The sequence below is a fragment of the Salmo salar genome, chromosome 07, assembly GCF_965601325.2.
Source record: "Salmo salar chromosome 07, fSalSal1, whole genome shotgun sequence".
NCBI lineage: Eukaryota > Metazoa > Chordata > Actinopteri > Salmoniformes > Salmonidae > Salmo > Salmo salar.
Window position 1 is genome coordinate 2,322,501 of NC_138297.1, and position 14,487 is coordinate 2,336,987.

The 14,487-nt window shown below is 43.8% G+C and overlaps 2 protein-coding genes across 3 annotated transcripts in view; one reads left to right on the top strand and one right to left on the bottom strand.

The window, feature by feature from the left end:
• The window catches only part of LOC106608403 (high mobility group protein B2), a 17,776-nt gene extending 3,703 nt beyond the window's left edge, over positions 1-14,073 (bottom strand). The window contains exons 1-4 of the mRNA XM_045700629.2: positions 13,966-14,073; positions 13,115-13,278; positions 10,435-10,586; positions 7,624-7,682 (exon numbers count right to left, since the gene is read on the bottom strand). Of these exons, the coding sequence (XP_045556585.1) occupies positions 7,624-7,682; positions 10,435-10,586; positions 13,115-13,264 (361 nt within the window). The 5' untranslated portion in view covers positions 13,265-13,278; positions 13,966-14,073. The remainder of the gene's footprint in view (positions 1-7,623; positions 7,683-10,434; positions 10,587-13,114; positions 13,279-13,965) is intronic.
• The window catches only part of ctc1 (CTS telomere maintenance complex component 1), an 84,920-nt gene continuing 84,485 nt past the window's right edge, over positions 14,053-14,487 (top strand). The window contains exons 1-2 of one of the 2 annotated variants that reach the window (XM_082977295.1): positions 14,053-14,233; positions 14,382-14,476. In XM_082977295.1, the coding sequence (XP_082833421.1) occupies positions 14,435-14,476 (42 nt within the window). In that variant the 5' untranslated portion in view covers positions 14,053-14,233; positions 14,382-14,434. Of the gene's footprint in view, positions 14,477-14,487 lie in introns of both variants that reach the window. The other variant, XM_082977294.1, reaches the window with a different exon arrangement.

A 14,487-nucleotide genomic window follows, 5' to 3' on the forward strand; every position in this document is an offset into this window, starting at 1 on the left:
TACATATATATACACTACTACTACTACTACTACTACTACTACACTCTCCTATAGAGCAGCCTGGAGACAATAATATATATAGTATTTTTTATATATATATATATATATATATATATATATATATATATATAATATACATACATACATATACATACACACATATACATACACACACTACTACTACCACCACCTCCAGGCTGTTCTATAGGAGACAACAATACAAGAGGTCGACCAATTAATCGGAATGGCCGATTTCAAGTTTTCATAACAAATCGGTAATCGGCCTTTTTGGACGCCGATTATGGCGCCGATTGCATTCCACGAGGAGACTGCGCGGCAGGCTGACCACCTGTTACGGGAGTGCAGCAAGGAGCCAAGGTAAGGCCACTATACCCCATAACGACGCCACCACCATAAACTTATAAAAAAAACTATCTTAACATAATCACTAGTTAACTACACGTGGTTGATGATATTACTAGGTTAACTAGCTTGTCCTGCGTTGCATATAATCAACGCGGTGCCTGAAACTGAGTCACTTCTCTTGCGTTCTGTCGGGAGTCAGGGGTATATGGAGCAGTTTGGGCCGCCTGGCTCGTTGAGAACTGAGTCACTTCTCTTGCGTTCTGTCAGGAGTCAGGGTATATGCAGCAGTTTGGGCCGCCTGGCTCGTTGCAGAGTCAGGGGTATGTGCAGCAGTTTGGGCCGCCTGGCTCGTTGCAGAGTCAGGGGTATATGCAGCAGTTTGGGCCGCCTGGCTCGTTGCAGAGTCAGGGGTATGTGCAGCAGTTTGGGCCGCCTGGCTCGTTGCAGAGTCAGGGGTATTAGCAGCAGTTTGGGCCGCCTGGCTCGTTGCAGAGTCAGGGTATATGCAGCAGTTTGGGCCGCCTGGCTCGTTGAGAACTGAGTCACTTCTCTTGCGTTCTGTCAGGAGTCAGGGTATATGCAGCAGTTTGGGCCGCCTGGCTCGTTGCAGAGTCAGGGTATTAGCAGCAGTTTGGGCCGCCTGGCTCGTTGCAGAGTCAGGGTATTAGCAGCAGTTTGGGCCGCCTGGCTCGTTGCAGAGTCAGGGGTATATGCAGCAGTTTGGGCTGCCTGGCTCGTTGCAGAGTCAGGGTATATGGAGCAGTTTGGGCCGCCTGGCTCGTTGAGAACTGAGTCACTTCTCTTGCGTTCACTGTAAGCAGAGTCAGGGGTATATGCAGCAGTTTGGGCCGCCTGGCTCGTTGCAGAGTCAGGGTATATGGAGCAGTTTGGGCCGCCTGGCTCGTTGAGAACTGAGTCACTTCTCTTGCGTTCACTGTAAGCAGAGTCAGGGTATATGCAGCAGTTTGGGCCGCCTGGCTCGTTGCAGAGTCAGGGTATATGCAGCAGTTTGGGCCGCCTGGCTCGTTGCAGAGTCAGGGTATATGCAGCAGTTTGGGCCGCCTGGCTCGTTGAGAACTGAGTCACTTCTCTTGCGTTCACTGTAAGCAGAGTCAGGGGTATATGCAGCAGTTTGGGCCGCCTGGCTCGTTGCAGAGTCAGGGTATATGGAGCAGTTTGGGCCGCCTGGCTCGTTGAGAACTGAGTCACTTCTCTTGCGTTCACTGTAAGCAGAGTCAGGGTATATGCAGCAGTTTGGGCCGCCTGGCTCGTTGCAGAGTCAGGGTATATGCAGCAGTTTGGGCCGCCTGGCTCGTTGCAGAGTCAGGGTATATGCAGCAGTTTGGGCCGCCTGGCTCGTTGCAGAGTCAGGGTATATGCAGCAGTTTGGGCCGCCTGGCTCGTTGTGAACTGTGTGAAGATCATTTCTTCCTAACAAAGAACGTAATTAATTTGCCAGAATTGTACATAATTATGACATAACATTGAAGGTTGTGCAATGTAACAGCAATATTTAGACGTAGGGATGCCACCCGTTAGATAAAATACGGAACGGTTCCGTATTTCACTGAAAGAATAAACGTTTTTGTTTTCTAAATTATAGTTTCCGGATTCGACCATATTAATGACCAAAGGCTCGTATTTATGCGTGTTTATTATATTATAATTAAGTCTATGATTTGATAGAGCAGTCTGACTGAGCGGTGGTAGGCAGCAGCAGGCTAGTAAGCATTCATTCAAACAGCACTTTCCTGCGTTTTGCCAGCAGCCCTTCGCTGTGCTTGAAGCACCGCGCTGTTTATGACTTCAAGCCTATCAACTCCCGAAAATTAGGCTGGCAATACTATAATGCCTATAATAACATCCAATAGTCAAAGGTATATGAAATACAAATCGTATAGAGAGAAATAGTCCTATAATTCCTATAATAACTACAACCTAAAACTTCTTACCTGGGAATATTGAAGACTCATGTTAAAAGGAACCACCAGCTTTCATATGTTCCCATGTTCTGAGCAAGGAACTTAAACGTTAGCTTTCTTACATGGCGCATATTGCACTTTTACTTTCTTCTCCAACACTTTGTTTTTTGCATTATTTAAATCAAATTTAGCATGTTTCATTATTTATTTTAGACTAAATAGATTTTATTTATGTATTATATTAAGTTAAAATAAAAAAAAGTGTTCATTGTTCATTCAGTATTGTTGTAATTGTCATTATAACAAATATATAAAAATATATATATACACTTTTTTTTTGTCATCCAATAATCGGTATCGATGTTGAAAAATCATAATCGGTCGACCTCTAAATAACCTGGAGACATTTATAAACTCAGCATAAAAAGAAACTTCCTCTCACTGTCAACTGCGTTTATTTTTCATCAAACTTAACATGTGTAAATATTTGTATGAACATAACAAGATTCAACAACTGAGACATAAACTGAACAAGTTCCACAGACATGTGACTAACAGAAATGGAATAATGTGTCCCTGAACAGAGAGGGGGTCAAAATCAAAAGTAACAGTCAGTATCTGGTGTGGCCACCAGCTGCATTAAGTACTGCAGTTCATCTCCTCCTCATGGACTGCACCAGATTTGCCAGTTCTTGCTGTGAGATGTTACCCCACTCTTCCACCAAGGCACCGGCAAGTTCCTGGACATTTCTGTGGGGAATGGCCCCTACCCCTCACCCTCCGATCCAACAGGTCCCAGACGTGCTCAATGGGATTGAGAGCCGGGCTCTTCGCTGACCATGGCAGAACACTGATATTCCTGTCTTGCAGGAAATCACGCACAGAACAAGCAGTATGGCTGGTGGCATTGTCATGCTGGAGGGTCATGTCAGGATGAGCCTGCAGGATGGAGGGATTGTGCGTTCCTGGTGTAACTCGGGCAGTTGTTGTTGCCATCCTGTACCTGTCCCGCAGGTGTGATGTTCGGATGTACCGATCCTGTGCAGGTGTTGTTACACGTGGTCTGCCACTGCGAGGACGATCAGCTGTCCATCCTGTCTCCCTGTAGCGCTGTCTTAGGCGTCTCACAGTACGGACATTGCAATTTATTGCCCTGGCCACATCTCCAGTCCTCATGCCTCCTTGCAGCATGCCTAAGGCACGTTCACGCAGATGAGCAGGGACCCTGGGCATCTTCCTTTTGGTGTTTTTCAGAGTCAGTAGAAAGGCCTCTTTAGTGTCCTAAGTTTTCATAACTGTGACCTTAATTGCCTACCGTCTGTAAGCTGTTAGTGTCTTAACGACCGTTCCACAGGTGCATGTTCATTAATTGTTTATGGTTCATTGAACAAGCATGGGAAACAGTGTTTAAACCCTTTACAATGAAGATCTGTGAAGTTATTTGGATTTTTACAAATGATCTTTGAAAGATGGGGCCTGAACAAGGGACATTTCTTTTTTTGCTGAGTTTATAAAACACAGATAAACACTACCACCTAGAGAACAGCTTGGTGTTATCTAAGTCACAATCGACCAACACAAGTCTGTTTAAACTAGTAACACACAAACAATTAGACGTATTTTCATGTCTTTATTGAACGCATCGTGTAAACATTCACAGTGCAGGGTGGGAAAAGTATGTGCACCCTTGGATTTAATAACTGGTTGACCCTCCTTTTGGCAGCAATAACCTCAACCAAACGTTTTCTGTTGTTGAGGATCAGACCTGCACAACGGTTCAGGAGGAATTTTGGACTGTTCCTCTTTACAAAACTGTTTCAGTTCAGCAATATTCTTGGGATGTCTGGTGTGAACTGCTCTCTTAGAGGTCCTGCCACAGCATCTCAAATCGGGTCGAAGGTCAGGACTCTGACTGGGCCACTCCAGAAGTCGTATTTCCTTCTGTTGAAGCCGTTCTGTTGTTGATTTACTTCCTGTGTTTTGGGTCGTTGTCCTGTTGCGTCATCCCAACTTCTGTTGAGCTTCTATTGACGGACAGATTAGCCTAACATTCTCTTGCAAAATGTCTTGATAAACAAAAAATAATTTCTCCGTCGATGATAAAAAGCTGTCCCGGGCCCCAAACCACGGCAGCTCTAACAAACATCTCCCAATCCCGTCTCATTGATCGGACTCCAGGTTAGCTGAGTCCAAACAGGCTAATGACTTTTACAAAAAAACCTAAGGATTCACGTACTTTTCCCAACCTACACTGTGAATGTGTACATTCTGTAGTCAATATAGACAAGAAAATAATAAACTAATAACACATTCACGCTGTGTTCGTCAATTGTTGTGATTTAGATGAAGATCAGATCAGATTTTATGACCAATTTATGCAGAAATCCAGGTGAATCCAAAAGGGTTCAAATACTTTTTCTTGCCACTGTATTTACACGACTAAAACTCTCCTATAGAACAGCCTGGAGAAAGATATATATATATATATACACACAGTACTACTAAAAATACACTCTACCATTGAATCAGTAGGAAGTTTATAAAGTGAGTTCAGACCCATTGACCTTTTTTCACTTTGTTATATCATTAATCTAAAACTGGATTCAATCATTATTCCCTCATCAATCTACACACAACGACCCCACTATACCCCATAATACCACCACTATACCCCATAACGACACCACCACTATACCCCATAACGACACCACCACTATACCCCATAACCCCACCACTATACCCCATAATACCACCACTATACCCCATAATACCACCACTATACCCCATAACGACACCACCACTATACCCCATAACACACCACCACATACCCCATAACGACACCACCACTATACCCCATAACGACACCACCGCTATACCCCATAACGACACCACCGCTATACCCCATAACGACACCACCGCTATACCCCATAACGACACCACCACTATACCCCATAACGACACCACCACTATACCCCATAACGACACCACCACTATACCCCATAACACCACCACTATACCCCATAATACCACCACTATACCCCATAACACCACCACTATACCCCATAACGACACCACCACTATACCCCATAACGACACCACCACTATACCCCATAACGACACCACCACTATACCCCATAACGACACCACCACTATACCCCATAACACCACCACTATACCCCATAATACCACCACTATACCCCATAACACCACCACTATACCCCATAACGACACCACCACTATACCCCATAACGACACCACCACTATACCCCATAACGACACCACCACTATACCCCATAACGACACCACCACTATACCCCATAACGACCCCACCACTATACCCCATAACGACCCCACCACTATACCCCATAACGACCCCACCACTATACCCCATAACACCACCACCACTATACCCCATAACGACACCACCACTATACCCCATAACGACACCACCACTATACCCCATAACGACACCACCACTATACCCCATAACGACACCACCACTATACCCCATAACACCACCACCACTATACCCCATAACACCACCACCACTATACCCCATAACGACACCACCACTATACCCCATAACGACACCACCACTATACCCCATAACGACACCACCACTATACCCCATAACGACACCACCACTATACCCCATAACGACACCACCACTATACCCCATAACGACCCCACCACTATACCCCATAACGACCCCACCACTATACCCCATAACGACCCCACCACTATACCCCATAACGACCCCACCACTATACCCCATAACGACCCCACCACTATACCCCATAACGACCCCACCACTATACCCCATAACGACCCCACCACTATACCCCATAACGACCCCACCACTATACCCCATAACGACCCCACCACTATACCCCATAACGACCCCACCACTATACCCCATAACGACCCCACCACTATACCCCATAACGACCCCACCACTATACCCCATAACGACACCACCACTATACCCCATAACGACACCACCACTATACCCCATAACGACACCACCACTATACCCCATAACGACACCACCACTATACCCCATAACGACACCACCACTATACCCCATAACGACACCACCACTATACCCCATAACGACACCACCACTATACCCCATAACGACACCACCACTATACCCCATAACGACACCACCACTATACCCCATAACGACACCACCACTATACCCCATAACGACACCACCACTATACCCCATAACGACACCACCACTATACCCCATAACGACACCACCACTATACCCCATAACGACACCACCACTATACCCCATAACGACCCCACCACTATACCCCATAACGACCCCACCACTATACCCCATAACGACACCACCACTATACCCCATAACGACACCACCACTATACCCCATAACGACACCACCACTATACCCCATAACGACCCCACCACTATACCCCATAACGACACCACCACTATACCCCATAACGACACCACCACTATACCCCATAACGACCCCACCACTATACCCCATAACGACCCCACCACTATACCCCATAACGACCCCACCACTATACCCCATAACGACACCACCACTATACCCCATAACACCACCACTATACCCCATAACGACACCACCACTATACCCCATAACGACACCACCACTATACCCCATAACGACACCACCACTATACCCCATAACGACACCACCACTATACCCCATAACGACACCACCACTATACCCCATAACGACACCACCACTATACCCCATAACGACACCACCACTATACCCCATAACGACACCACCACTATACCCCATAACGACACCACCACTATACCCCATAACGACACCACCACACTATACCCCATAACGACACCACCACCACTATACCCCATAACGACACCACCACCACTATACCCCATAACGACCCCACCACTATACCCCATAACGACCCCACCACTATACCCCATAACGACCCCACCACTATACCCCATAACGACACCACCACTATACCCCATAACGACACCACCACTATACCCCATAACGACACCACCACTATACCCCATAACGACACCACCACTATACCCCATAACACCACCACCACTATACCCCATAACACCACCACTATACCCCATAACACCACCACCACTATACCCCATAACACCACCACTATACCCCATAACGACCACCACCACTATACCCCATAACGACACCACCACTATACCCCATAACGACACCACCACTATACCCCATAACGACACCACCACTATACCCCATAACACCACCACCACTATACCCCATAACGACAAAGCCAAACCAGATTTATTAGTAATAGTATCATCACTGTACCTGGGAATTCCTGTTTGACCGTCGGACGGAACTCTGCAGAGAACACAAAGAAGGCAGACCTGGAGGAGGGAGGAGGAGGGTTAGAGAGAAGCAGGCCACGGGTGATGATGGTTAGAGAGAAGCAGGCCACGGGTGATGATGGTTAGAGAGAAGCAGGCCACGGGTGATGATGGTTAGAGAGAAGCAGGCCACGGGTGAGGATGGTTAGAGAGAAGCAGGCCACGGGTGAGGATGGTTAGAGAGAAGCAGGCCACGGGTGAGGATGGTTAGAGAGAAGCAGGCCACGGGTGAGGATGGTTAGAGAGAAGCAGGCCACGGGTGAGGATGGTTAGAGAGAAGCAGGCCACGGGTGATGATGGTTAGAGAGAAGCAGGCCACGGGTGATGATGGTTAGAGAGAAGCAGGCCACGGGTGATGATGGTTAGAGAGAAGCAGGCCACGGGTGATGATGGTTAGAGAGAAGCAGGCCACGGGTGAGGATGGTTAGAGAGAAGCAGGCCACGGGTGAGGATGGTTAGAGAGAAGCAGGCCACGGGTGAGGATGGTTAGAGAGAAGCAGGCCACGGGTGAGGATGGTTAGAGAGAAGCAGGCCACGGGTGATGATGGTTAGAGAGAAGCAGGCCACGGGTGAGGATGGTTAGAGAGAAGCAGGCCACGGGTGAGGATGGTTAGAGAGAAGCAGGCCACGGGTGATGATGGTTAGAGAGAAGCAGGCCACGGGTGAGGATGGTTAGAGAGAAGCAGGCCACGGGTGATGATGGTTAGAGAGAAGCAGGCCACGGGTGAGGATGGTTAGAGAGAAGCAGGCCACGGGTGAGGATGGTTAGAGAGAAGCAGGCCACGGGTGAGGATGGTTAGAGAGAAGCAGGCCACGGGTGATGATGGTTAGAGAGAAGCAGGCCACGGGTGATGATGGTTAGAGAGAAGCAGGCCACGGGTGATGATGGTTAGAGAGAAGCAGGCCACGGGTGAGGATGGTTAGAGAGAAGCAGGCCACGGGTGAGGATGGTTAGAGAGAAGCAGGCCACGGGTGAGGATGGTTAGAGAGAAGCAGGCCCCGGGTGGGAGGTGGGGCAGGCCACGGGGAGGATGGTTAGAGAGAAGCAGGCCACGGGTGATAAAGGGACGAGGGTTACACAGAAGCAGGCCATGGGTGTGTGTGTAAATAGTGCAGTGTGTATGTGATACGTGTTTACAAGACACACAAAAGTATGTGGACACCCCTTCAAATCAGTGGATTCGGCTATTTCAGCCACGCCCGCCATGCAATCTCCATAGACAAACATTGGCAGTAGAAGTCACCTTTTTTATTGTACCTTTATTTAACTAGGCAAGTCAGTTAAGATCAAATTCTTATTTACGATGACGGCCCACCCAGGAACAGTGGGGTTAACTGCCTTGTTCAGGAGCAGAACGACCGATTTATACCTCGTCAGCTCGGGGATTTGATCTGGCAACCTTTCAGGTTACTAGTCCCAACGCTCTAACCACTAGGCTACCAGCCACCCAACAAGTCAGTTAATCAAATTTCTGCCCTGGTCAACTGTTATTGTGAAGTGGAAACGTCTAGGAGCAACAACGGCTCCGCTGCAAAGTGGTAGGCCACACAAGCGTATAGAACGGGACCGCAGAGTGCTGCGGAGCGTAAAAATCATCTGTCCTCGGTTGCAACACTCACTACCAAGTTCCAAACTGCCTCTGGAAGCAACGTCAGCACAATAACTGTTTGTCGGGAGCTTCATGAAATGGATTTTCAAGCCTTACGTCGCCATACGCAATGCCAAGCGTCGGCTGGAGTGGTGTAAATCTCGCCGCCATTGGACTCTGGAGCAGTGGAAACGTGTTCTCTGGAGTGATGAATCACGCTTCACCATCTGGCAGTCCGACGGACTAATCTGGGTTTGGTGGATGCCAGGAGAACGTTACCTGCCCCAATTTATAGTGCTAACTGTAAAGTTTGGTGGAGGAGGAATAATGGTCTGGGGCTGTTTTTCATGGTTCGGGCCCCTTAGTTCCACTGATGGGAAATCTATAGCATACAAAGACATTCTAGATGATTCTGGACTTCCAACTTTGTGGCAACAGTTTGTAGAAAGCCCTTTCCTGTTTCAACACAATGCCCCTGTGCAAAAAGCGAGGTTCATACAGAAATGGTTTGTAGAGATCGTTGTGGAAGAACTTGACTTGCCTGCACAGAGCCCTGACCTCAACCCCATCGAACACCTTTGAGATTAATTGGAACGCCGACTGCGAGCCAGGCCTAATCGCCCAACATCAGTGCCCGACCTCACTAATGGTCTTGTGGCTGAACGGAAGCAAGTCCCCCTGCAGCAATGTTCCAACATCTAGTGGAAAGCCTTCCCTGAAGAGTGGAGGCTGTTATAGCAGCAATGTTCCAACATCTAGTGGAAAGCCTTCCCAGAAGAGTGGAGGCTGTTATAGCAGCAATGTTCCAACATCTAGTGGAAAGCCTTCCCAGAAGAGAGGAGGCTGTTATAGCAGCAATGTTCCAACATCTAGTGGAAAGCCTTCCCAGAAGAGAGGAGGCTGTTATAGCAGCAATGTTCCAACATCTAGTGGAAAGCCTTCCCAGAAGAGTGGAGGCTGTTATAGCAGCAATGTTCCAACATCTAGTGGAAAGCCTTCCCAGAAGAGTGGAGGCTGTTATAGCAGCAAAGGGGGGGGACCAACTCCATATTAATACCCATGATTTTGTAATGAGATGTTTTGACGAGCAGCTGTCCACATACTGTTGGTAATGTAGTGTCTGTACACCCCAGTCTGTGTGTACAGTAGAGAGTGTGACTCACGGGGGTCGTTTTGGAGCGTTGGGGTCCTTCTTCTTCCTGCCGCTCTTGGCCATCCCCTTGGGGGGGACGTACCCCCTCATGTCCCTCTCATAGCGCACCTTGTCGTTCTTTGCCATGTCCTCAAAACGACGCTTGTCAGTCGCAGTGGAAGCCTACACACAAACTCAGTTATAACTTCTTTATTACACACACAGTTATTATAACACCTTGTCAGTCGCAGTCAGACCCTGTGGTGTGTATATATAACACCCTGTGGTGTGTATATATATGGTATAACACCCTGTGGTGTATATATATATATATATAATATAACACCCTGTGGTGTGTATATATATGGTATAACACCCTGTGGTGTATATATATATATATATAATATAACACCCTGTGGTGTGTATATATATGGTATAACACCCTGTGGTGTGTATATATATATAGTATAACACCCTGTGGTGTATATATATATATGTATCACCCGGGGTGGTATAACACCCTGTGGTGTATATATATATATATATGGTATAACACCCTGTGGTGTATATATAGGTATCACCCGGGGTATATTATATATATATATATGGTATAACACCCTGTGGATTATATATATATATATATATGGTATAACACCCTGTGGTGTATATATATATAGTATAACACCCTGTGGTGTGTATATATATATATATAGTATAACACCCTGTGGTGTGTATATATATATATAGTATAACACCCTGTGGTGTATATATATATAACACCCTGTGGTGTGTATATATATGGTATAACACCCTGTGGTGTATATATATATATATATATATATATATATATATATGGATCACCCGTGGTGATATATATATATATATATGGTATAACACCCTGTGGTGTATATATATATATATAGTATAACACCCTGTGGTGTAACACCCTATGGTATATATATATATATGGTATAACACCCTGTGGTGTATATATATATATGGTATAACACCCTGTGGATGTATATATATATATATATATTATATAGTATAACACCCTGTGGTGTATATATATATATAGTATAACACCCTGTGGTGTATATATATATATATATATAGTATAACACCCTGTGGTGTATATATATATATGGTATAACACCCTGCGGTGTATATATATATATATATTGGTATAACACCCTGTGGTGTGTATATATATATATATGGTATAACACCCTGTGGTGTGTGTATATATATATGGTATAACACCCTGTGATGTGTATATATATGGTATAACACCCTGTGATGTATATATATATATATATAGTATAACACCCTGTGGTATATATATATATATATATATGGTATAACACCCTGTGATGTGTATATATATAGTATAACACCCTGTGATGTATATATATATATATATATATATATATATAGTATAACACCCTGCGGTGTGTGTATATATATGGTATAACACCCTGTGATGTATATATATATATATATAGTATAACACCCTGTGGTGTGTGTATATATATGGTATAACACCCTGTGATGTATATATATATATATATATATATATATATATATATAGTATAACACCCTGTGGTGTGTATATATATGGTATAACACCCTGTGATGTATATATATATATAGTATAACACCCTGTGATGTATATATATATATATAGTATAACACCCTGTGGTGTGTATATATATGGTATAACACCCTGTGATGTGTATATATATAGTATAACACCCTGTGATGTATATATATATAATATATATATAGTATAACACCCTGTGGTGTGTGTGTATATATATGGTATAACACCCTGTGATGTATATATATATATATATAGTATAACACCCTGTGGTGTGTGTATATATATGGTATAACACCCTGTGATGTATATATATATATATATAGTATAACACCCTGTGGTGTGTATATATATGGTATAACACCCTGTGATGTGTGTATATATATAGTATAACACCCTGTGATGTATATATATATATATATATAGTATAACACCCTGTGGTGTGTATATATATATGGTATAACACCCTGTGATGTATATATATATATAGTATAACACCCTGTGATGATATATATATATACATATAGTATAACACCCTGTGGTGTGTATATATATGGTATAACACCCTGTGATGTATAGTATATATATATATATATATATATAGTATAACACCCTGTGATGTATATATATATATATATATATATAATATATATATATATATATATATATATAGTATAACACCCTGTGGTGTGTATATATATGGTATAACACCCTGTGATGTATATATATATATATATATATATATATAGTATAACACCCTGTGATGTGTATATATATATATATATATATATATATATATATATATATATATATATATATAGTATAACACCCTGTGGTGTGTGTATATATATGGTATAACACCCTGTGATGTATATATATATATATATATATATATATATATATATAGTATAACACCCTGTGATGTATATATATATGATATATATACCCTATGATATATATATATATATAGTATAACACCCTGTGATGTGTATATATATATATATATATATATATATATATATATATATATATATATATAGTATAACACCCTGTGGTGTGTGTATATATATGGTATAACACCCTGTGATGTATGTGTGTATTCATGTTTTACCCTCCATCTCTCTGAACACTGCTTGGAGAACTCGGCGAAGTTGACCGACTGTTCGGGGTGTTTCCTCTTGTGTTCCTCCCGGCAGGTCTGGACGAAGAAGGCGTAGGCTGACGTCTTGCCTTTCGGTTTATTAACGTCCCCTTTCACCATGGCGACACGACTGACTGATACCACCGGAGAAAATAGAGAGATATTTACGAAAATATATATATTTTTTTTTTTTGCAAATTCATCAAGCATCTAGCTAAAGTGGCTAACTAGCTAGGCCAAACGTCGGATAAAACGTTTTAAAAAAAGTACAAATGGATAGTTAGCTAGCTAACTTATTGTAACGGTAACTAAAGTTGGGCTTGTATATGTGATGGATTGCAGACCAGGCAGTGTGCAGTAGACTGTATAGTTTACAGTACGGTTAGCCTAGTTAGCTAGCTAGCTACCGCTGTTAGCCACCTAGCATGCTAGCTCGTAGAGAACAATGGGGCCACCATTTGCTTCCCACCTAACGCGATGCTAGCTCATCCTAACCCACCCAGCGCTAGCATTTATACTGAAGATGCTAACGCTGCTAGCCATCACAATACATAGTTAGCTAACATTAGCTAGTGTGAAACATTTTTACAGTATAGTTACGAGCAAGGTTATTTTACATCAAAACATTTTTTTTTTTTAAATACAGATTTAGCCATTTCACCAGTTTAGCAAACTGGCTAACAGTTTGAAAGTTAGCTACAATAACGTTACCTTTTTGTCTTTTTATTTTATAAACATGCAAGTGAAATTAACATTTCTACAAATTTCAAGGTACATTTAAAAGATGTTACTACAAACGTCCAATGTCTTTCATGACTTACATTTACCGGTCAGATGAAGTTTGTAAGAATGAAGTCTCACGTTGTCTTTGTTGTTGTCTGTGCTGTGTATTTCTCTGGAGAGGGAAGTTAACTGAGCAGCGAACTGGATGGAGCTAAGGCCCGCCCCTGGGCCGCGCCCCTATTGGCTGACTACCTTCAGTCCGACACAGACTCGTTTCTGATTGGCCAGCGTGCTGTTCTTCCCTTCAACCCGGATATGATCCGGAAGAAGTCCCGGTAACCAAGGGCTGTTTGCTGCGTTGTGAAGGTAATGGGGGGGGGGGACGCCGTAGTTCTACTAATATTGTTGTTATTCAGATGATTTAGAAGTTTTTTGGTTTGTTTGTGTGAGTTTATTACTAGCTGGTTGACAACGGTAGCATTAATGTCTGTCCGTTACGTGGCTTGTCTTGTAGCTAAAGTGAAGATATGAAACGATTCAGAACAGCATAAACGATACGAACCTAGAATGGATTCCTTCATGGCAAACTTCAGGGAGAGGAGTGAAGTGGTAAGTTACTT